This window comes from Triturus cristatus, chromosome 1_2 (genome assembly GCF_964204655.1).
Source record: "Triturus cristatus chromosome 1_2, aTriCri1.1, whole genome shotgun sequence".
Lineage (NCBI taxonomy): Eukaryota > Metazoa > Chordata > Amphibia > Caudata > Salamandridae > Triturus > Triturus cristatus.
In genome coordinates this window covers 82,686,508-82,710,997 of record NC_140580.1, presented here as the reverse complement: position 1 = coordinate 82,710,997, position 24,490 = coordinate 82,686,508, and the positions used below count along the sequence as shown (strand labels likewise).

Below are 24,490 nucleotides of genomic sequence, written 5' to 3'. Positions count from 1 at the left end.
TCTCTCCTTCATCAATCTGTTACAATTCTCTCAGTTTTCTCAAGTTATTTTCTCTGTAATAATAAGCATGTTGCTGTTAGCTGTTTTTCTTTGCTATTCCATTCCGTGTTACATCATGGAATGTTAAGGGTTTAAACAACCCCATTAAAAGGCAAAGGGTTTTATCACATTTAGCGAGACTTAAGTCTGATGTTGCCCTCCTTCAGGAGACTCATCTCTCTGAAACTGAGGCTCTGAAACTCAAGCGTTATTGGGTGGGTCATGTTTTTTGCTCCCCACAGTTTCCAAGAAAAATGGTGTTGTGATTTCATTACAGAAAAAATTAAAAGTTTCCTCAATTTCTCATGAATGTGATGTCGATGGTCGATGGGTTATTGTTACACTGCTTATAGATAAGATTCCCATCACTCTTTTTAATGTGTATGCCCCAACTGGGATTGACAGGTTATTTTGGCCCTCTATTTCTACTAAGCTATCCTCCTTTTCTGGAGATTATATACTTCTCGGGGGAGATTGTAACCAAGTTGTTGATCCCTTCCTCGATCGTCATTCCAAGGTTAAATTTATCCCCTCTAGAATGCACTCTCAATTTGTTAACACCTTTCAAAATAATGCCTTGGTAGATATCTGGAGATTGTGTAATCCGGATCTTCGGGAGTACAGTTTTTACTCTCCTCCGCATCAATCACAATCCCGCATTGATCATATCTTCCTTAGTAAATCCCTATCCCAGCACGCCATACGCTCTGATATTGGTTCCATCCTAATCTCGGACCATGCTCCGATTCATGTGGACCTTGACCTAATTCTTTTTTCCCCTTACTCTGGCAGATGGCGTTTCAATAATGCTTTGCTTTTGGAACCTACTTTCTGTTCTGAATTTACTGCCTTTGCCACTGAATTTTTCCTTCTCAATCATACCCCTGATTCCTCTTTTGTTACTGTTTGGGATTCTTTTAAAGCAGCCTCTAGGGGTTTTATTATTAATTTTGTAGCCCGACAAAAGAATCTTCGAGAAGCCAAGTCCGAACGCATTTTAGCTAGTATTAAGAATTTAGAGCTTGATTATCACGCCTCTAATTCTGAGATTTCTCTTAAAAAGTTTATAGACGCGAAAATTTCCTTCAATAGGTTTACAACTGATGCCGCTTCTAACCTTTTGCTAAAATGTAATTCCAGGTATTATGGGGGTAAAAACAAAATGGGGAGACTTTTGGCCAATTACTTAAAGATAAGAAAGGAGCGTACAAAGATTGAGTCCATTAAGACTTCCACTGGGAACACTTACTTTAAATATAAGGACATTCTTTCTGAGTTTGTTAAATGTTATGATAATCTTTATACCCCCGAGCACATCCCGGAGTCTACGGACCTTCTTTCATATTTTCATTCGCTTCCCCCTCCCCCGGCCTCTTCCGCTGATTTTGCGGCCCTAGAACAGGACATTTCGCTCTCTGAAATTTCCCATGCTATTTCTAAATTACGACACGGTAAGTCTCCAGGCCCTGATGGGTTCACTATTGAATTCTACAGCCACTTTGCCTCTCTACTTCTCCCTAAACTGTTACTAATATTCCAATCCTTCCTTGCAGCGGGTTCTTCCAGTGGCCCCTTCCAACAGGCTCTAATCTGTTTAATCTCCAAAGAAGATAAGGATCATTCGTTATGCAAAAATTACAGACCAATTTCCCTGGTCAATACGGATTACAAAATTCTGGCTAAAATTCTGGCATTGCGCATGGATCCCCTTTTACCCGACCTCATTGGCCCTGAACAATCAGGCTTTGTTAAGGGCCGTCTCTCTTCTGATAATTCCTATGTTTTTCTTAATATACTTAGCAAGGCTCCCTCACTGTCACTTCCCTTCGCGGCTTTTTCTTTGGACGCGGAGAAAGCCTTCGACAGGATTGGATGGGATTTTATGTTTCAGACCTTACGCTGGATCGGCTTTTCTTCCAAATTCATCTCTATTATTTCTTTACTGTATTCTAATCCGCAAGCTTCCATTTTTGTCAACGGGTTGACCTCGGATTATTTCTCACTGCACAGAGGAGTGCGACAAGGTTGCCCTTTATCCCCCCTACTTTTTGTTTTAGCCTTGGAACCCTTTCTTACCAAAATTCGTCTGGACAACAGTATTTCTGGTTTTAAATTTGGTTCGCGTCAGGTTAAACTCTCCGTCTCTGCTGACGATGTTCTTTTTTACTGCTCTGATCCGGTTTCCTCTATTCCCTCTTTTCTCCAGCAGGTGTCTTCCTTCTCTGCGGTTTCTGGTTATCGCCTAAATGCTGATAAATGTGAGATTCTACCTCTAAACCCTATTTGTCAAAAACATCTTTTTTCCCAAACGGGTTTCTCATGGCAACCGTCTAAGATCAAATATTTGGGTATTTCGTTTGCTCCTCTCTTGTCTGATACGCTCAAATTTAATTTTGATTATGTCTTCAAGAAAATGGACACAGTTATTCAACATTGGCACCCGCTCTTTCTGTCCTGGTGGGGTCGGCTCAATTCTATAAAAATGATGTTATCCCCTCTTCTTCTCTATACCATTTCCATGCTTCCAGTGCACATTCCAGTTTCCTTCTTTAAACGGATTGATTCCTTGTTGCTGAAATTCTTATGGAATGGCAAGCGTTCTCGGATAGCTTTGGCTTCATTGCGCAAAGATGAGGCCCAGTCTGGTGTACGCTTTCCGGATTTTAGAGAATACCACCGAGCTTTCTCTTTGAAACAATCGACCCGTTGGTTCTCTTCTGATCTTCCGCTCTATCCGCCTGTCTGGCTAAGTATGGAATCTTCCTTCCTGTCCCCCATTACTTTTCGCGAATTCTTATCCTTCACGTCTACTTTAATTCGCTTTCGCACACCTGTTATTTCTCATTCCCGTACTCTCCTTCTCCCTTACCTAATATCATCTTATCCCTCCCTTCTTTCTATTCACGAACAACCGATATGGCATAATTCTCTTTTTAGAATTCGTAATCGTACCATATTCTGGAAGACATGGCACTCTAGAGGATTGTGTTGAATCTCTCAATTAATTTCTCAAGATATTCCTCTCTCATTCCAGGAACTTCAATCCTCTTTCTCACTGCTCTCTTCTGCTCGATTGCAATACAACGCCCTTCTCCCAGTCCTGATCCTATAGCTTCGCTCCTTGGAACCTTCTACCGATATTCCTTTGGCCCGCAAAGCTACTTCTCTATTATTGAATACGTCTCCCTCAGCCTCTGCTATTTATAACTCTTTCCGATACGCCACTGACAGACTAAAGTCTAAAATCGAGAATGCATGGGAATCAGATCTTTCTCAGGACTGGCCAATACCTTTCTGGGACAAAATATGGACTAAGCTTCATAAAACCTCTAGAGCTGCTAATACTACCCAAACCTTATATTTTATTTATAACAGAACTTTATGTACTCCACATGCTTTATCCCGTTTTTCGTCTGACATAACTTCTATTTGTTGGTCCTGTTCCTGTACCGTTGCTGATCTCAAACACATGCTGTTTGAATGCCCTCCTTTCTCCAAGTTCTGGCACCTAGTTTGGACGCAAATACAAAAAATATTCCAACTTCAAATTCCCTTCTCCCCTTTACAAGTTTTTCTAGGTTCCCTATCACCGTCTCTTCCGCAATCTCCTTCCCATTATTTACTACTTGACCTCCTAGTTGCTGTGGCTTTCCATACCATTACTTCTAATTGGAAGCAGGCTGCAAATGTTTCCTATCAATCTTGGTGGAATGCAGTCTGCTTCCATCACCGCCTAGACACCAATTACGTATCTCCCGTCTCCCTAGCAATTAAACGCGATATGATTTGGCTCCCTTTGGTATCTTATCTCTCCTCCTTTGCTCCAGCACATGCCTCTCCAGACCCTGAAACAGTTGAGGTAAGCAAGCAGCCATGATTTTCTTGTTTCCTTAATGCCTTTTTACTATGATATTGCGTTCTACTACATCATACAGTATTTTTCATTCCTATACGTAGGTTCTGTTCATATAAACCTCATGCTTGTTATTTTTGCTTTTATTGAGAATCTTTATTGAAATGCTTATTTTTTGTATATGCTTACCATGATGATTATACCCCCTCTCCCCTCCCTTCTCCTTCCCTTCTTATTTCTTTAATAAACTCAAACTTTAAAAAAAAAAGTGGCTGTAAAACCGTCTGGACCAGGGGCTTTATTATGTTTCAAGGTTTTTATCGAATTTGTAACTTCTAATGCACTGATTGGTTTTCCTAGCGCTAGCATATCTGTTTCAGTCAATTGTGGCAACCTAAGTCTATTTAAGTTTTGGGTACAATTCTCTAAATTAAGTTCCTGATCATTTTTATATAAATCCTCATAGAAGGATTTAAAGGTGTTTCGAATATCTTTCTGTTTTGTGTGTGTTTGATCATTGACATCCTTGATGGACGAGATAACATTCTGGTTCTGTTTATGCTTAAGATATGCAGTGAGTAATTTACCCACCTTATTGGCTTCGCAAAGATTAAGGGCTTTACATTTATTTACCCATACTCCCGCCCATTCACTTAGAATTTTATTATATTCGTATTTCTTTTGCGTTAGTAATGTAAGAATAGAATTATCTTTTAAGGAAGTGGCATGGGAGGACTCCAGGGTTTTAATTTCGTATTCTAATTTAGCTAATTCAGCATTAATGTGTTTGTTTATTTTTGTTTTAATTTCAAGAAATATTCCCCTAATGGTGGCCTTCAGAGCATCCCAAAGGGTATTACCGTTAGTTTCTGTAGTATCATTATGTTTGAGATAATCTATGATAGCCTCTTCAATTTTCTTTTTATCCTAAGGATCTGACAAAACATCATTGTTAAAGTGTCATCTTTTCGTCGAAGGTTCATTATGACTGCCCACAAATTTAACATTAATGCACAAATGATCCTACACCAACTTAGGGGATATATCTGAGTGTTCAAGAAAATGTGTGAATGAGCCTGAAATAAGAATGTAATTAATTCTAGTATATGAATTATGTGGGGTGGAGTAAAAAGTATAAAATCTGTTATCCGAGTGTTGAAGGCGCCAAGCATCTTTGAGGTTAAACTTGGAACATATAGTGTAAACTATGGCGTGCGATCTGGTGGGGTAGTATTTGCAAGTGGATTGTCTATTGATTATCGGATCTAACGGAATATTAAAGTCTCCCCCAACTTTGATAAGATACTCCTGGGGAAGATTTTCTATAGTTTTTGAGAAACCCTCCCAAAAGTATGTATCAACTGTGTTGGGGCCATATATATTCACCACATGTATAAGGTCTTCTCCTTTCCGTAGGTGGGTAACTAATTACGTACCATCACTATCATGAGTTTGTGATTCTAACCAAATATTAGCTTTTTTAGCTAACAAAGTGTAACACCCTTATTTTTATTATCTGCTGGTGAGCAAGCAATTTGTGAAATCCAATTATGCTTAATAAAAGTAGCATCTTCTTTAGATAATTTTGTTTCTTGTGGTAAAATAATGTCCCCTTTGGATTTAGCTAAATAATCAAATATTTTTCGGCATTTGATTGGGTGATTAAGCCCTTTAACGTTTAATGATACTATATTGAGATCTTCTGCTATATTATATGACCAAGCTTGAGCCATCACATATATGACTGAAAACAAGATGTACTAAACATGTCCGTTATAGAAGAAGTTCTGACTTCCAAAATAATCACTGAACCATTTCCACAAAACACAATCACTGCATAAATATATCCTGCCTTGGCAGAGAAAAACCCCAAAAAACCAACAGTATTTATGTAAGAAATAGCACATAGGTACTCTTTTCTAATAGAGCCGAAATACAGCCCAACCAATAATATAAAAAAGACAGAGAACAGAGGAAAAGAAAAGGAAAAAATAAGTAAGAAACAAAAAGGAATACCCAAGGAACAACACATAGCACATCTAGTAACATTCCTCATTTTCTGGGAATTACCCCCCAAGCTCCCCACGCGCCCCTCCCTCTCCACCCTTCCCTGAAAACCTCGAATATAGGAGGTGCAACGGCAGGATCGTTTAACTGTCGAACGGAGTTTTACTTAAACTAGCAATGTAAATATTTCCAGAGAATATTGTATACTTCATAACGAATTGCGTGATACAAGCAAACTAGATATGAACCAGACTGTTACCAAGGGAAACAAAAAAAACCCAACATTTTTAAACCTCTTAGATAGCGTTAAAAGCAGAAAATAAGCATACCCTATGTTAGAAAGACACCTCAGTGTATTATTAAAAGACAACTTTCCTTTTAGTACACACATAGTATAAGTAGAACTATATAGTGAGGCTGGAGCCTTTAGTGCAATTTCCTATGGAAGATCACTAGAGAACACCAAAGTTGTAAACAAAGATAAATAGAGACATGTATGTACTACGATTTCCTCTTATTGGAGGAGGACTGAGAAAAATCCATGTCCTGAGTGGGTGTGCCTTCCAGAAAATTCAATAAGTCCAGGGGTCCGTGAAGTAGTGATGAAGGCCATTAACTATGATTATAAATTTAGTTGGACCAACAAAGAAGAACTGGATATTTTTGTCTCTTAGCTTATCCGGTAAGCCAAGGTAGCCCTTCCTTGTATCCACCGTAGGTTTAGAGTAGTCAAGCGTGAAGATTATTTTGTGGCCATTCTAAATGAGCTGACGAGTTTTACGGGCATAGTTGAGGATAGCTTCATTATGTTGAAACCTCAATGGTCTACAGATGATACGGCGTGTTGTTTGCTGTGACGCAGAATTAAAAGCTGGGATTCTATGTGCCCGATCAAGCGCTAGAGGATTGGAGAATTTTAAACCAATGAACTGAGGTATCCAGTCTTCCAAGAAAGCGAGACAAGACCCTGCGGCATCTTCTGATCCTTCCGGAACACCTAAAATTCGAATGGTGCCCCTCTTATTTCTATCTTCAAGCTCGGCTGTTTGTTTTTTAAGGTTGGTTGTCAAATCCCTGACTGACTTCAGCTCTTTGCATGACTTAAAAGAGACATCTTCAACATTGCTAATTCTTTGCTCAGCGGCTGCTATTTTAGAGTTAATCGTACTCAAGTACGCACGTATGGCAGTTAGTTCTAGCTGCATAGTGTCCGTGTTCTGATTAGTAGAATTAGTTAATTTGTGGACCTCCGCAAATTTTTTAAGAATCATGCCCATGGTGCTGTTAATGTCCGCTTTGACTTTGATGGGGGAGTCAGACAGTGAAGGTTCTCCCTTATTCTTTTTATACTGAATCCTAGACTCCTTTTCTGCCATTGTGAACAACTTGGGAAGAGGGTCTAAGACCCTGTTCAGTGTGGGGATATAAGCACCAGTGCAGATAACATCGTGAAGTATTGATGGGAAATCCTCCTAGAAAATGCAGCCCAGAACACTTGCTCAGCAACAAATTGCACTCAGCGGGGGCTACCTGATGGTATCCAGACTCATTGGTTAAGCAGCAACACACTCCCCATTTGGCACAAGCGCTGATACTGTGTTTCATTGTAAATGTAACAGATCTGCAGCGTCCAGCATCATCAGAAGAAGTCTCCACATCGACATGAGGCTGCCATTTTAAGGTCAGGCGCCACTCGCGATATGGCAGCAAACATTTGATCGGCCCCCCCACACAGTGCTACACAAGAGGCTCCACTCTGCATTTACAAAAAAAAATGCTCACTTGCATATTCCGTTCGGCACCGCACATGCATCAGCTGAGCTCCGATCATCGCGTTTCAAACATCACCGCCATTTTTAAGTCAGGCCTCGTATAGGTACAAACTCCGCAAATACAAAAGGTCGATCAAAGGTATAAATACCTTAATGAGAGGTGAAACCATTCATATCTGCAAGAATCAAATGTCAGGAGAGGTTAGAATCGCTAATGCTAGGTTCTTACGAGGACCGTAACAGCGAGACATGCAATCCGCCATTTTGTAAGACCGCCGTTTCTCTCTTGTTGAGAGTAACTTCACTTGATCTGATCACATCAGCCCTCCCTGGTTAAAGCCGATAGTATCCAAAGCATCAGCACACCATCCTCAATCGAATCCTGGTGTTCCCTTGCGGCGACGATCATGCAGTCTCTGGAGATGCTTCATTCAGTCTCCTTTTAAGCCAGAGAGACGCGATCAGGTAGCCATAGGCTCTGCCATCCAAGCCACGCCCCCCATGAATTAGTCCTCCTTTGCAATGTTCTCAGCAGGATCAAGATTTTGAAGACATCACACTATCACAATCATCCGCTTGGAACACAACATTTGGCACTAATTGCTATAATGGTCCGTGGTGAACACCCTCCAAATCCCCAGTAAATTTATTTTGAAAACTCCTATTGCATACAGCATTTGTTATCATTTGTTAAGAATTTACCGTTTTTTCTTCAGAACTGAATAAAACAAATAATCTTAAACACCAAAAATGTGTATTGTGTGTTTTAAAAATTGAATATTTGTACCTTTACTCCTTGGAGATTTTCAGAGGTAAAAACCACCTGCAATGCTACTATTTCATGTTGTTGTTATGCAAGGCAATGCACCCTATATCGCTACTCCTTGCCCTAGGCCTGCTTTACTGCTCCTGCTGAACAGCAGGCCTCAGCCCCCTCAGGTGGAGGAGGTCTAATTTCCACTTTCTCTTCAGGTCACTAGATTGTCTGTCAGGCCCCCTTTGCTAGTAATAATTTGATCCGGTGCTCAATTTGATCCGGTGGTATACGATGTTATGCACCAGCACTTAATTCTCAACACCAGCACTAATGACTGTCTGTCTAATTTTGAGATGCACACAACCACGTTATTTAATAACTCAGTACACATTAAAAATGTAAACTAATTGCTGCCCACACAGTTGTTATTAATCTGGGTGGTCTGGAATTGTCTGAATTGCCACAATTGTAGGAGTGTTATGGAGAGTAGCTGTGTTGCTACTGTCATTGGCAGCACTGGCATGAGCAATGGATGATGCAAGCTGCAGTGGCCTTCTGAAAAGGGCTCTGGCACTTACTTTTTTTATTAGATTTTTTTTACAAATTAAGCACTGCTGTGACCGCAAATAAGCACCTGCAACAACACATTCATTAAACCTGAGCACTCTTTTTTTTTGGGAGGGGGACAGGCTTATTATTAAGCAGTTATGCCACAGGTGGTGGGAATCCCAACATATTTTGCGAGCAAGTTTCATCCATTGGGGCAGATTTACAACTTCTGGCGCATCTCTGCAAATCAGCAGTGATGCGCCAGAACAGATGCGTCACGCAATCCCCCCCCTTGCGCCACCATGGATGCGTTGCATTTACAATGCGGCGCACCATGGTGCAAGGAGGAGCAGATGCGTGACTTATCTTGTGGCGTATGGGCGGCGCATTGCTGGAGTCGTGTCGCAAGCGCAACACAACTCCTGCAATGCACATGGGCCGCCCATACTTAACGTGGTGCGTCACTCCTTATGCCTGCTTCAAGCAGGCATAAGGATTTGAAGCAGGAGCGTTGTAAAACTGACTCAGTGAAATCCTGTGGATTTCACTGTGTCAGTTTTACGGGGCTTTCCTGCGAGGGAACGCCCACCCTGCGACAGAACGCCCACATTAAACCTGACGCAGGTTTCATGTGGCGCAGGGCTTTACAACGTGACGCATCTGCCAAGATGCGTCACGTTGTAAATAAGTCGCCACGTGGCACATGGTTTACGCCAGTGCTATGTCACAAAAGTGACGCAACAGCGGCGTAAAAGTGTCAGAAGGGGCTTGTAAATCTGCCCCAATGTGTTTTGTCCCTGTGCCCTGCTCAGACATTATTGCAGTGTGGACATGAGCAGCAGCATCGTTTGAATGTAACATTTCCTCCATTTTGTTTTTCTACAGCTCCAAAGGCCCCTGAAGACTCTGACAACAAAATTGGCCCAGGTGAGCCTACTAATCCACTGGCATATTTTTTGATTTAATAAAGATGATCATTACCACAGGATTCAGCTTGAAATTCATGGGCTTTGGACCGGAATTTAATATACACATTTAGCCCAGGATAGATTTGAGTGTTGATTATCCCCCACTGAAATAGTATATCGTCAAGAATAACTTCACTTGATCTGATCACATCAGCCCTACTTGGTTAAAGCCAATAGTATCCGCAGATGCAGCACGCCATCCTCAATCGAATCCTGGTGCTCCCGGCGGGGACGATCACGCAGTCTCTGGAGATGCTTCATTAAGTCACCGTTGAGTCAGAGAGACGCGATCAGGCAGCCCTCAGCTCTGCCGTCCAAGCCACGCCCCCCATAAATAAGTCCTCCATTGCAATGTTCCTAGCAGGATCAAGATTTTGAAGACATTACACTATCACAATCATCCGCTTGGTACACACAATTTGGCACTAATTGCTATAATGGTCCCTGGTGAACACCCTTCAAATCCCCAGTAAATTTATTTTGAAATCTCCTATTGCATACAGCATTTGTTATCATTTGTTAAGAATTTACCATTTTTTCTTCAGCACTGAATAAAACAAATAATCTTAAACACCAAAAATGTGTATTGTATGTTTTAAAAATTGAATATTTGTACCTTTACTCCTTGGAGAGTTCCAGAGGTAAAAACCACCTGCAATGCCACTATTTCATGTTGTTGTTATGCAGGGCAATGTACCCTATATGGCTACTCCTTGCCATAGGTCTGCTTTACTGCTTCTGCTGAACAGCAGGCCTCAGCCCCCTCAGGTGGAGGAGGTCTAATTTCCACTTTCTCTTCAGGTCACTAGATTGCCTGTAAGGCCCCCTTTGCTAGTAATAATTTGATCCAGCTAAGGCGTCAAGATGGCGGACGCACTCTAAGATTGCTCTGGACCCCTTCCGTCATCCGCCTGGCATCCGCCCATCTTCAGCTGCAACTTACCGTTTCCAGGGGCGGATCCTGGTTCACTACACTGCTTGCTTCGGTCCGGTCCCTCTTGTGAACGGATCGGACCCCTACTTGCTGAGATTTGTCCTTCTCCCTCTTTCGGCCCGGCACTTAAAATGGCGGCCCCGGCCCTACGCTGCCTCAAACTGGTGCTTTTCTCCTTTCCTCAAGGCCTGACGGTGATAGGAGGTGACTTCAACGCCGTTTTACTGCCCTCATGTGACACAACAGGTACCCCATCGGCGGCCCGCCTTGCCTCTGCAAAACGATTATCTGACTGGTCCTCAGCACTGGGTGTCTGTGACGCCTGGAGGGTGTGGAATCCCCACCAGGTCCAATTTACCCACATGTCGGCGGCTCACCATACCCAATCTCGTATCGACCTGTTTCTACTGTCGGCCATGGACTGTCAATTGATGTCCGGGTCCACAATCTTACCCAGGGGTGCCTCAGATCACTCACCCGTCTCCCTTCGTCTCGGCAACCCACCCGGCATCGCTCGGACGGTATGGCGATTGAATGCCTGGTTCCTGCAGGATTCAAAATTCACGGAGTCCCTTGGGCAGGAACTGCAGCAATATTTTTCCACGAATGCGGGCTCGGTCCCCTCGTCGGGCACGCTGTGGGAGGCCAGCAAGGCCGTGATGCGTGGGGTGACTAGGGGTTTGGTCCACGCGAAACGCCTGGAACAAACTGCCCGACTTACACAGCTGTAAGCCCAGGCGGCGCAGATGGAGGAGGCCAGGGCTATTATCGACAATTAAGCCTCCGCCCGTCAGCTTACCCTGATCCGAGAAGAAATTCAGCGTATCTTGATGGAGTCCGCTAAAATGCTCTGGCGCTCTTCGGTCGCGCGGGTGTATGGTTGGGGTGACAAAAATGGCAAACTTCTCCACAATCTGGTGTCCTATCCTAGAGCCAATCGCATTATTCCCGAGATTCGGGATGGAACCGGAACTCATCACACCAGGTCCCAAGACATCGCCCAGACGTTCGTGGGCTATTACGCAACCTTTTACGTAGCCCGCCCTCCCCAGTCCTCACTGGCAGCTTTGCTGACCGAGACCGGGACTCAATTGCCCTGCCTCTCCCAGACGGATTGCGAGGCTCTGGACCGGCCATTCACCCCGGAAGAGATACATGGTGCTATCTCACTATTGCACTCTGGCAAAACGCCCGGGCCCGATGGTTACCCCCAAGAATATTATGCGGCCTACCGAGACAGATTGGTTCCGTACCTACAAGACCTGTTCAAGCATGTAGTTGAAGTGGGGGCCTTCCCACCAGAGACAGATGTGGCCACTATAGTAGTCCTCCCGAAGACACAGCCGCCCTCCCTCGTGTGTAAGGACTACCGTCCCATCTCCCTTATTAATACCGAAATTAAATTCTTCGCCACCGCGGTGGCCCAACGGCTCCGTTCCCCCTTACAAGAACTGGTGCATCCCGATCAATGTGGCTTCATGCCCGCCCGGGGGACCCGACATTGTATACGCCGTATTCACCTTGCCCTTGCGCATCGCCATCTCCTCACCCCGTATCTTGCTCTGCTTTTCCTAGACTTTGAAAAAGCAATTGATACGGTGGATTGGGGTTATCTGGGGGACGGGTTGGAGAGGATGGTCTTCGGCCTCCCTTTCCGATGCCTCGTCCGGGTCCTCTATTCCACCCCCAAGGCGAGGATCCTCATCAACGGCGTGGTTTCAGAGGCATTCCCTGTCTGGAGGGGCACCCGCCAGGGCTGCCCGCTCTCGCTGCTTCTATTCGCACTAGCAATGGAACCCCTGGCCTCCCTCATCCGCCAGGATCCCCTCATTCGCGGCTGGGCTTGAGACCAACACCAGGTCGACAAAATTGCCATGTACGCCGATGACATCCACCTCTTCCTGGCGTACCCGGAGAGCTCGGGCCCGCGATGTCTGGACGTCCTTTCGGCCTTCAAATGGTTCTCCGGCCTCAGGCTCAATCCAGCGAAGTCCACCCTAGTTCCCTTGCACTCTTTTCGGGCGATGCTTAGACTGGCAAACGACCATCCCCCTGTGGAGGCAATCCTTCAAATATCTGGGGGTGTGGGTGGCCCTCCTCCCGGAGCTCGAGTGGGCCTTGAATATCTTGCCCCTGGTCACTAAAGCCAAGGCGGACCTCGGAAGATGACAGACCCTTCCCCTTAACCCCCTCGGTAGAGTGCCCTTTTCAAAATGATGGTCCTCCCTCGCTTCCTATACATCCTGCGAAACGTGACCATTCATCTCCCGGGCAGTTGGTTTCGGGAGCTGGACGGAGTCCTCACCCGATTTTTATGGGGTGGAGGGAGAACACGTGTGTCTCCAGCGCATTGCCGCATACCCCCCTATGATGGAGGAATGGGGGTGACTAATCTCCACCTCTAATATTTGGCCACAAGGTTGATTGTGATCCACGAATGGCTTGCGGGCGGCTGGTCCGACCCGGCATACCGAGTGAAGCTCCGGACGACAGACTTTGCGCAACTCCAGGCATACCTGTATGGGAGCCCAGTTCCCCAGGATCTCCCCCCTGTCACTAGAATGGTGCTCATGGCATGGCGTACCGCTCTACGGTATGTTAAATGGGATCGGAAACTCACCAGGCAGACGCCTCTGTGGAGTGGGGCCTGGCTAGAAGAGGTCTCGTCCCTCCAACACTTCCGTAAATGGGACCACATCGGGATCTCGCAGATCGGGTTCGTTTGGGTGGGGGACCATGTCAGATCGTTTGCAGACCTACAACACCACCACTCCCTCCATTCCTCCCAATTCTACAAATATTTGCAGTTGAGGCACGCTCTCCAAGTCCATATCCCGGCCCCCACCTCCCTTCCTGAATTTAGTCCCCTGGAGGCCCAAGTGATGATGGGGAACCTGGGCACATTGGGGGCGTCCCGGATTTATCGCTCCTTGGTGACTAATGGCCCAGCGTCCTTAGACTCGCTCCGTGGGAGGGGTGGTTGGGCCCCCTAGAAGACGCAGACTGGAGGGACGCCCTTATGGCACCTAAGAACCTGACGACCTCCTCCAAGCTGCGTCTAGTTCAACTCTACTACCTCCACACGGCTTACCTCACCCCAGTGAGAGTGTTCAGCGCTCGCTTGTGGTCCTCTCCAGCGTGCCCGCGTTGCACCCACTCCCCAGCTGATTTTTATCATATGGTGTGGCAATGCCCCGCTCTTGCCCCATTCTGGGAAGGGGTGGAGCGCAAACTTACGCAAGTTCTTGGGTGGGAGGTCCCTCATGACCCGCTGCGTCTGATACTGGGAGTGTTCGATGGCCTTGATGGATCACAGGCCGATAAGCGTCTTTTGGGCACGGCTGTGGCGGTGGCAAAGCGTGATATCACTGCGCTTTGGTCCCAGGCCAAGCCGCCCACCATGAGGGCCTGGAGGTGGGGGGTGGACTGGTGTGGTACCCAAGAGGAGCCCCTCTTCGAGGCCCGAGGCTGCCCAGAACTCTGGCAAAATATGGGGCAAATGGTTTAATTTATCACCAGTGTGAAAGGTCCAACTGGTAGTGTATGTGCTGAGCAACGGGCGTTGGCAGGGTTTCACCCGCTAATGTCTTTTGAGCCAAATTGTATCCTGCTTAATACAAAGTACTTGTATAATGTGTATGTGTGCTACCAATATGTTTTTTATTCCGAAAAGTTCAATAAACTTGATTATCAACAAAAAAAATAATGTGATCCAGTGCTCAATTTGAGCCGGTGGTATACGGTGTTATGCACCAGCACTTATGACTGTGTCTAATTTTGAGATGCACACAACCATGGTATTTAATAATTCAGTATGCATTAAAATGTATACTAATTGCTGCCCACACAGTTGTTATAACTCTGGGTGGTCTGGAATAGTCTTAATTGTCACAATTGTAGGAGTGTTATGGATAGTAGCTTTGTAGCTACTGTCATTGGCAGCACTGGCATGAACAATGGATGGTGCAAGCTGCAGTGGCCTTCTGAATTGGGCCCTGGCACTTATTTTTTTTTTATTTGATATTTTTACAAATTAAGCACTGCTGTGACCGCAAATAAGCACCTGCAACAACACATTCATTAAATCTGAAGACTCTTTTTTTTTTTGGAGGGGGGGCAGGCTTATTATTAAGCAGTTATGACACAGGTGGTGGGAATCCCAACATATTTTGCGAGCGAACAAATTGCATCCATTGTGTTATGTCCCTTTTTTTTGGGAGGGGGGGGCAGGCTTATTATTAAGCAGTTATGACACAGGTGGTGGGAATCCCAACATATTTTGCGAGCGAACAAATTGCATCCATTGTGTTATGTCCCTGTGCCCTGCTCAGTCATTATTGCAGTGTGGACATGAGCAGCAGCATCGATTGAATCTAACATTTCCTCCATTTTGTTTTTCTACAGCTCCAAAGGCCCCTGAAGACTCTGACAACAAAATTGGACCAGGTGAGCCTACTAATCCACTGGTATATTATTTGATTTAATAAAGATGATCATTACTACAGGAGTCAGCTTGAGGTTCATGGGCTTTGGACCGGAATTTCATATACACGTTTAGCCCAGGACAGCTGTGAGTGTTGATTATCCCCCACTGAAATAGTATATCTGTACATATATGGCACTTTTCTATTTCAGATGAGGTGCTTACATTGTCTATAGCTCACTTCAATATAATTTTTAAGTTTTCCAGTTTTATAAATGCTTCTAGCAAAGGGCCTTTCACAACATAGGACTAGGCTTGATGGTCTCAAAGATGAGATTAGGTTTGTTATGCATGCCATTGAATGTCCTTTTGCATGCATGTCTATGCAATAAAATGTCACTAATCGCTAGTAACGATGTATTACAGGTAACTAGTGATGTCACGACAGCCCCAGGGCACCACCAGCACACAGGTTCATGTTATCCTCGCTCACAAACCGAAAGCGAGAAGCAGAAAAGTGTGGTTCTCTTCTCACGCTAATTTTTCATATAGTTTTGTATGCAATTTAAGTTCTCAAAGTAAATGGCCAGAAACAGAAAGAGTTCACTGGCAACGTGGAAGCGCTGCTCAGAAACAGAAGCTACACTCTCTTTGTATGGCCCGTTGTTCCCCAGTTCTGGACTGCATTAAAAGGGGCACAGGCTGATGAACAAGAGCCCTTGATAATTTGAGAAAAAGAAAACAAGCATTTACAATGCAATAGGTCTCGCATTTGCGAGAGTTTAAGCTATTGACTTTGTAAATGAAAATGTCTTTTCACAAGATATCACAGGGGGTTTGAAGTGATGCGGTATGCGGTGGTGCCTTCTCGGGTGTACGTAAAGTATATAGCAAAGTAAATTAGCACGGTGATACAGGTGGGGGGATAACCCTGAACGCCCAAAGTAGACCAGAGTCTAAGATTTAATTAATACAGATGACCTGTGCACACATGATAGTATCAACCGTTTTAATTACTGTCAGTCACAAAGAATACAATTATAACAGCAGGCAAGTAGCTTTTTCTTTCTTTGTAGTTTTAATCGGTGATTAGATGCCCAGCCAACATGTGTTTCGTCAGGGTGTGAACCCACGACTTCTTCAGGACAGTAGGGCAGATGGTCTGAGATAGGAGATTCTCTCCGCCGGTTGTATTTCCGTCCCGGCTGAATAGGTTGGTGATTCACAACAAAGGGCAATGAATAAATTAAGGTAAGTACCAGGACAGGAGCACTTTCGTGATCTTGGAATGGGGTACAGGCGAGTATGGGTATGGGATGAAGCGATCTTTCGAAACCGCCGGTGCTCTGTCTCACTCACATTTTCACACATGCCCCTGCATCCGCTGCAGCTGCAGCTGGGGGTGCTCTTTCTCCTACACCACTGCCAAGTGCAGGACGACCTGCCCCTCAACCTCCAAACAGCAACCTGCCTGGTGGACAACAGAAAGACTTGGCTTTTCGACATAGACACAGGACCCTCAGCACCCAGATACCCCTAGGGGTGACAGTGTTGAGCTATACAAATGCTGATTGATTGATTAATTTATCTAATGATCCTAGAAGTACCAGATTGCCCAACATGTCCTTCATGAGCTAAAGAAATTATGGTTTTCATTATCTTGCCAAAAATATGCTGCACACAACATGTGTTTTTGTACATAGATCAAAAATTAACAGCTTGGCAGATGACAAATGGACATTGCATTCATTTCAAGAGATCACAAGCACAAATCCTTTTAACATTTTATATTTGCATATGGACTTGGTTGACATGAACACCACTGAGGAAACATGGGATAAAAAAGGGTTACCATGTGGTTGTGATAATGGATTAGCCCAACTTTCTTGTTTGAGAAGAGATATCTTGGAAACTGTCTTTAAGGAGAAGATACAACGCAGTTGGAAGTGAGTTCCAATGGAAAGGATTAAACAAGTGAAATGTTAGGCCTATTAATAAACTGTTGCAGTTGTCTGGCTTATTGAAAACGTGTAGAAATCTGTGTGAAAGCAGATGTTAGGGCAAATTTTACAGATGTTCAGTAGTAGTGGTGTCTAGCAGCAGTGGCTGTGATTCTTTTGAAGAATTCCAGGAGCATGTTAGGGTTGAAATGTACATCAATGTTCCTAACAAAAGGTGTTAGGATAAGGGTGCAAGGAACAAATATCACAGGGTGTATAGAAGATGAATATATATTCTCTTTCTTAGAAATGTTCGGCATAAGAAAGTGGAGACTAATTTAGCTCCAGATGGCTTTGATACAGTAGGGTTCTTGATGGTCAGGGGTAAAAGCAGCCGATCAATAGAAGATATAAGTACTATCTGCATATAGTTGATTAGAAAAACTGAATGAAGCAATTCAGAAACTCCTCTCCTCTTCAACCTTTTCCCACCCTGGAAATGATTGGAAAGGTTTACCTGCCAGTGTTTGGCATAAATCACCTTTCAGGGTATGCAGGGGAAGGGAACATCCCCAAACTTCATCTGGGTTTAAGAGAAGGGAGATTCTCATGGAAAAAACACCTCCCACATAAAGAAAACTAGTTGGCACAGTGACTTGACAGGGGCTTATTTTTTTGTAGAATTCCACATTGGAACAATAAGGTCATATGATCACTTTTTAAATGTAATAATGTAACCCAATGTTACAATATGTGAGAGGTAGCCCTTGCACTAGTGAAGAACAACATGTATTACTTTTCACTAACAGATCATGTATAACTTAAAATTACATGTCCAACCTTTTAAATACAATGCACCGTGGCCTATGGGCCTAAGGGTGCCTTGTGTTTATTAAAAAGGAAGGTTTAGGCCTGGAAAAGTTTTTTTTGTCAGGTTGAATTGGCAGTTTAAAACAGCAATGCAGGCTGCGATGGCAGGCCTGAGATGTTTTTAAAAAGCTACTGCAGTGGGTAGCACAATAAGGGCTTGAGGTGCACTAGTAGCATTTAATTTTACAGGCCCTGGGTACATACTGTGCCACTTTACTAGGGACTTTGTAATAGTTTACTTCAAGCGTCTCTCTTTTACATCAAGAGATTCATTCAACAAGAGCATTGCTCACTACAAATTCGTGCCAGGCGCAGCCACGACCAACGGTCTATTGCAGAAACTTGAGCCCTCATGAGCTCACCGAGTGTGTGTTGAATAAATCACTTGATGTAAAAGAGAGACGCTTGAAGTAAATGTTTACAATTCTTGCTAAATAAGAGAATACAACAGACTTGCAAGTAAATGAAATATGCCAATCTAGTGTAAGCCGTTTGTACCATGTTTAAGGAAGAGTGCACAAGCACTTTAGCACAAGTTAGCAGTTGTAAAGTGCAGAGCCCTAAAGCCAACAAAAATGAATTCAGCAAAACAGGAGGGCAGAAGACAAAACGTTTGTAGAGAGGGTCAGGTCCAACACTAAGAACATTATTTCTTGTGCCAGTTCTTGCCTTAATGAGAGAACGGACGGATACAGCGCAGACACATATGTGCACCAGAGGAGAACCATCGACTTAATGTGGGCTTCCAAAGAGTTTGCTAGTCTATGTCTCGTTTGGACTTTTACTGATGACTGCAGGGCACATTCAGTGTTATTTTACGCAATGCAGTACAGCAAGAAAACTTGCTGTGCCGCGTTTAGGGAAAGGTATAGAGAGTATAAATGCTGCATATTTACTAAAATATGGAGCATTTCTGCTCTCTCCTAGAGCTCGCACTCTGCAAGATTTCAGCTCACATGAAAAAACAGTATTAACAAGGAGGAATACAGATATTTCTCCTTGCTACAGGTCTGTTTGGTAGGCTCACTGTTTTGGCACAAATCCAGCTTTACAAGTCATTGTAAATCTGGGATTGATTCAAAATACATGGGCGGAGGCACAGGAACGCCCATGTTCCACCCTTGTAATGGCTACCCGATGCAAAGTACCAGAATGCAGCTCTATGATCTGCATTGTGTTTCTTTTTATTTATTAAACTATGCAAATCAACACGAAGTGGCTTTGTGTGGCTTAATAAATGACAAAAATAATTTTGTACCGGCCTGTGCCACAATAGTGACGTAACCCTGATTCGAAATCATAGTAAACCTAGGCCTGAGTTGTCTTTTTTTTTGTCAGAGATGCTTTATTGAATGAATTTGTAAAACAGTACCGTGTAAAATGATATATATCTGCTCATGCATTATGTAAGCATAATATATAAAACAGTGAAATATTATATCTAAAAAGGATTAACAACTAAGAATATATAGTGAGAGGAAACATAATGCCTAGAGTCGAAAGAACAATACTAATGTAAAACTGTAGCCTTTTCAACAAAAAAAAGTTAAGAATGGAGATGAAAGAAGATAAAAGAGAGAAGAGAAAGAAGACAGGGAGAAGGAAAAAAGAAGGCTGTTAAGAACAAGGTTAAAAGAACATAGTTAACAATCATCTAAGATTACCAGAATAACTAAACAAGATAGTGGCTACTCACTACACAGGTCTAGCAGGGGCAACAGTTCTGGATAGGTATAAAGTTAGTGGAAGCCAGAACAGATCTCTTTTAATCATTAAGGGTAACATAGTAGTATGGCCTCTGTCTAACCAGTGATGATGACATAGTAAATTCCACCAGGTAATAAAAGGGATTTTTGAAGTGTCTTTCCAATTGAATGTGATAATTTGTAAAGCCAGGGCTATCGTCAAATCAATAAATTTCAAAATTGTCTTATGAGAATGCCATAGAGGGGAGGCACTAGCCAAAAACAGATGAACTGTGTTAAACGTGTTATCCGTAGTATTAAGCTTATCCCATTTTAACAACCAAAAACTCCAGACTCGGGGACAATCAAAAAACATATGCAAAAATGTGCAGTTTTCTTGGGCACAAGACCAACATTTGGTGTTGTTGATTAGGTGAAACTGATGTAAGTGAGTGGGAGTGTAATATAGTCTATTATAGAAATAAAATAGAGTTTGGGTAGTGGTGGCAGAGCGGGAAGTAGTGTGTATCCTAGCCCAAATTGTTTCCCAAGTGTATTGAGAAATATCTTGATTAAAGTCTGAGAAGCCTAAGCAACCTTGGCCAATGCCTGGTGGAGCTGTCCTATGCAGCTATAGAGGAGTTTGGCTCTAGTGCACCCCCTTGGCTGTCACCTACCCAGCCAGACATCGGACATTGTTTTCCTTGTCTCCCCGATGTGTTTCCTTCCCTCCCCGCCCGCTCCTTCTGTGAGCATTCCTCCCCTACCTTTCATTCTCCATATGATGTGTGTCTTGACTATGCTACGCGCTAATAACTCATATTTGTGTTATCTCATGTTTTTCTCCTATGTCTATACTTGGTTCCTGCAATTGATGTAACTATGTAACCTGCAACTATGTAACCTGCAACTCGCGGATCCTTATCTAAAGCGCTCTGATACCGCCGGGTCTAGCCAGCGCTATATAAAACATTACAAATAAATAAAGTCCAGTTCTCATCATAATTCAATTTTTGATTTAGGTCTATTCGTAGATGAAAGACATAAAAGCTTGTATATATAGGAAGCCTTCCCCTTTGAGGAAAAATCAATGGGAGAAAAGGGAGGCAATGGAAGGTTTGATGAAGAGGAAGATTGAGACTAAAGCTGAAGAATGGTGGGTCTAACGCGGTTATATTGAACCTTATAAAGGATGAAATATCATATTTAAGTTGGATGTCCCTAAATTCTAACACAGAATCATGTAAAATTAAACGGCCAAATACTAATATTCCTTTATCTATACATTCCTTCCAATAGAGTGCCAGATTATTTAATTTAATGTGCCTATTGTACCATATCGGAGATTGTAAAAACTCTCTAGTAGATAATTAGACTTAAGGAGTAAAGGTGTGACAACAGAGAGAGGGTGTATACAAAGTGGTGAAAGGAGAGGCCTAAGATCCTTGGGATATGTAGGCCGTCTCCGTAAGTGAAAAAGGGGCAATACGAGCTTGTTCCAGTTTGCCCCAGACTGTACATTCTTCCAGAGAAGGAACTGAAAAAGAGGTCCACATTTGCTTGAGAGAAAAAGTGGAGTAATATTGGCTGATCCCGGGAAAATAGACCCCTCCATTATACCTAGCCTGTTGAAGCCTTAATAGAAATATTCTTGATTTATGCTTGTTCCATAAAAAACATAAAAGTAGACAATTAACTGCCTTGAAAAATATAAGAGGGAGTTTGACAGGAAGCATGGACAAATAAAAATTAATTATTGGCAACATCATCATTTTAATCTAAGCGAATCTCCCCCACCAAGATAAGAAAGAGGAGACCAAGCAAGCTACATATTGTACATTTTTAACTTGACCTGTTCTAAATTTATTTGAATGGTTTCTTTAATGGTGTAGAATGCCTAAACATTTGATGGGTTTAGAAGTCTAGGTAAAACCAGGATCTTTAAACATATCAGGGAGACAATATGTATTTAACAGCAGTACCTCTGATTTCTCTATATTGAGTTTATATCCAGACACAAGGAAATATTAATTTAATAATTAGAAAAAAGCCGGAAGCGTACTTAGTGGGTTAGACACATATAGTAACACATCATCTGCATAAGCAGTGAATGTAACTTCTAATTGCTCATATTTGAATCCAGAGAAAGCCAATGATCTACGAATGTTCTCTAGGAAAGGTTCCAAAGAAAGAATAAAAAGTAGAGGGGATAGAGGGCAGCCTTATATGGTGCCTCAGAAAAGAGGGAAATATGAGGATTGTGTGCCATTAACATAAATTGACATACCTTTTTTGATACCGCTAGACCACCAGGCACTCGACAGGGACGGGACGCTGACGCTGTTGGTTCCCCTCGCCGCCACTTACAAACGCTGGCCGCAGTGGGGGGGAACTACAGCTCCCGGCAGCCTTTGCACCGGCCAGGACCTCCTTCCGGCTTGTTCCGCGCCCGGAGGCGCTACAAAAACAGAGGCTCCCTCGGTGGAGCGGGGGACATACCTTTTTTGATACCGCTAGACCACCAGGCACTCGACAGGGACGGGACGCTGACGCTGTTGGTTCCCTTCGCCGCCACTTACAAACGCTGGCCGCAGTGGGGGGGAACTACAGCTCCCGGCAGCCTTTGCACCGGCCAGGACCTCCTTCCGGCTTGTTCCGCACCCGGAGGCGCTACAAATACAGAGGCTCCCTCGGTGGAGCGGGGGATATACCTTTTTTGATACCGCTAGACCACCAGGCACTCGACAGGGACGGGACGCTGACGCTGTTGGTTCCCCTCGCCGCCACTTACAAACGATGGCCGCAGTGGGGGGGAACCACAGCTCCCGGCAGCCTTTGCACCGGCCAGGACCTCCTTCCGGCTTGTTCCGCGCCCGGAGGCGCTACAAATACAGAGGCTCCCTCGGGGGAGCGGGGGACATACCTTTTTTGATACCGCTAGACCACCAGGCACTCGGCAGGGACGGGACGCTGACGCTGTTGGTTCCCCTCGCCGCCACTTACAAACGCTGGCCGCAGTGGGGGGGAACTACAGCTCCCGGCAGCCTTTGCACCGGCCAGGACCTCCTTCCGGCTTGTTCCGCGCCCGGAGGCGCTACAAATACAGAGGCTCCCTCCGCGTCGCGGGACGCGCGCGGGCGACGCCGGGCTGAGCCCGGGCAGAGGGCGGGCCGTCTGTGGCCGTCCGGGGCCAGACGAGGCCGGGCTGGGCCACCTCTCTAAGGCAAGTGAACACTTCAAGCTTGGATATACCCTGTTGCATATCAATTGCTGCATCTCAGTTACTCTTGTAATTTTGTGACTTGCACCAATTAGAAGGTTGGCTCACGAGTACGTTAGAAGGCACCTGTCCTCCAATATTGGACAAACACTAAATTGTGACTGATTGGTTGCTGGTTTGCCTCGTGCTCTTACCACCCCTTGCTGTCTGAAGTTCCTGACCCGCTTTGAACCACTTGCAGCAAACCGAACTAGATAGAGCTCCCAGTAACCATTTTGATTCAAGAAACATATTTTATAAGCAAAACAAGAGGGTAGCCGTTGTTCCACTTTTGTTTGTGTAACCAAATTTACATTTATAATTTATTGTGTTGCATATGCGCTGTTTGTAAAATCTTTTAGTAGTGTATCCCTAAGATCAGGGTAACTAGGGCGATTATAGATAGTTTGTAATTGGGTTTCTGAATCAAACTGTGCCCCATACTGTTAATCCATGGTAAAAAATAATTCCACTATGGACAACTACCTTGTGAAAGTAGTAAGTCAAATTAACAAAGATAGAAGGAAATCACTGGGCCGTGAAAATACTACTACTACTGACTTAGGTTTTCTGAGTAATGCTGCTAACACTAATACAAATATCGCGGCACCTAATGCCTTAGCCGCTGAATGTTTGCTAACAGAGTTTATGGCGCTACCTGAGTCCCCTGTAGTTTCAGAATGTCCTCTACTTACGTCTGCAGACTCTAACGCCACACCTTTGAATCTGTCGGACGAATCTAGAATTGATCATCTAGCATGCTCCCCAAAAAAAAGGGCTGTAAGGGAATGTAGAAAAACGATACCAAAGCGGGGTGGGGCACAGCACAAATTGAATTGTGAAGCTACTCCCAAAAATTCCTACTGCCAAAAGGGAACTATGACCAAAAAGTGCGGCACTGATATATATATGAGCACAAATAGTATGTCCTGTATTATTAAGGCTTTTGAGGATAAATTAGAGGCTGTGGTTAAACCACTAGTTGTGAAAATAGACATACTATCTGCAGAAGTGCTTAGACTAGGCGGCTCTCTTTCTACAATAATTGATACTCAGAACAAATCACAAGGTGGGATAATGGAGCAAGAGGGAAGAAATGCACAAGCCCCGACTAAGGAGAATACCCTCCCACCTAATCCCATACCAAATAACCAGATGGTGGATAAAACTAATACACCAAATGTAGAACCACTTTCTACAGGTTGGACAACGGTTCAAGCTAAGAAAACTCGCTCTACTAATTTACCCCCACAATGCGGACCATATGTTATAGTACTGACAAATGTGCCACCCTTAGATACTATGCAGTCTAATGTACAAAATGAATCACACGATTCCCTTAAACGAAAAACAGTTTCCTGGCTAAACCACAATTGTGGGTTCCCCGTCAATTATTCGGATCAGATACTATCAACTAGACGGGTCCCCTGGATT

The 24,490-nt window shown here is 43.9% G+C and overlaps 1 protein-coding gene across 25 annotated transcripts in view; it reads left to right on the top strand.

Annotated features, from left to right (window-relative positions):
* Positions 1-24,490, top strand: part of LOC146866844 (scavenger receptor cysteine-rich domain-containing protein DMBT1-like) — a 605,183-nt gene that overhangs the window by 33,905 nt on the left and 546,788 nt on the right. For all 25 annotated transcript variants that reach the window (XM_085602150.1, XM_085602105.1, XM_085602159.1 and 22 more), the window contains exons 2-3: positions 9,863-9,904; positions 15,284-15,325. In XM_085602150.1, the coding sequence (XP_085458276.1) occupies positions 9,863-9,904; positions 15,284-15,325 (84 nt within the window). The remainder of the gene's footprint in view (positions 1-9,862; positions 9,905-15,283; positions 15,326-24,490) is intronic.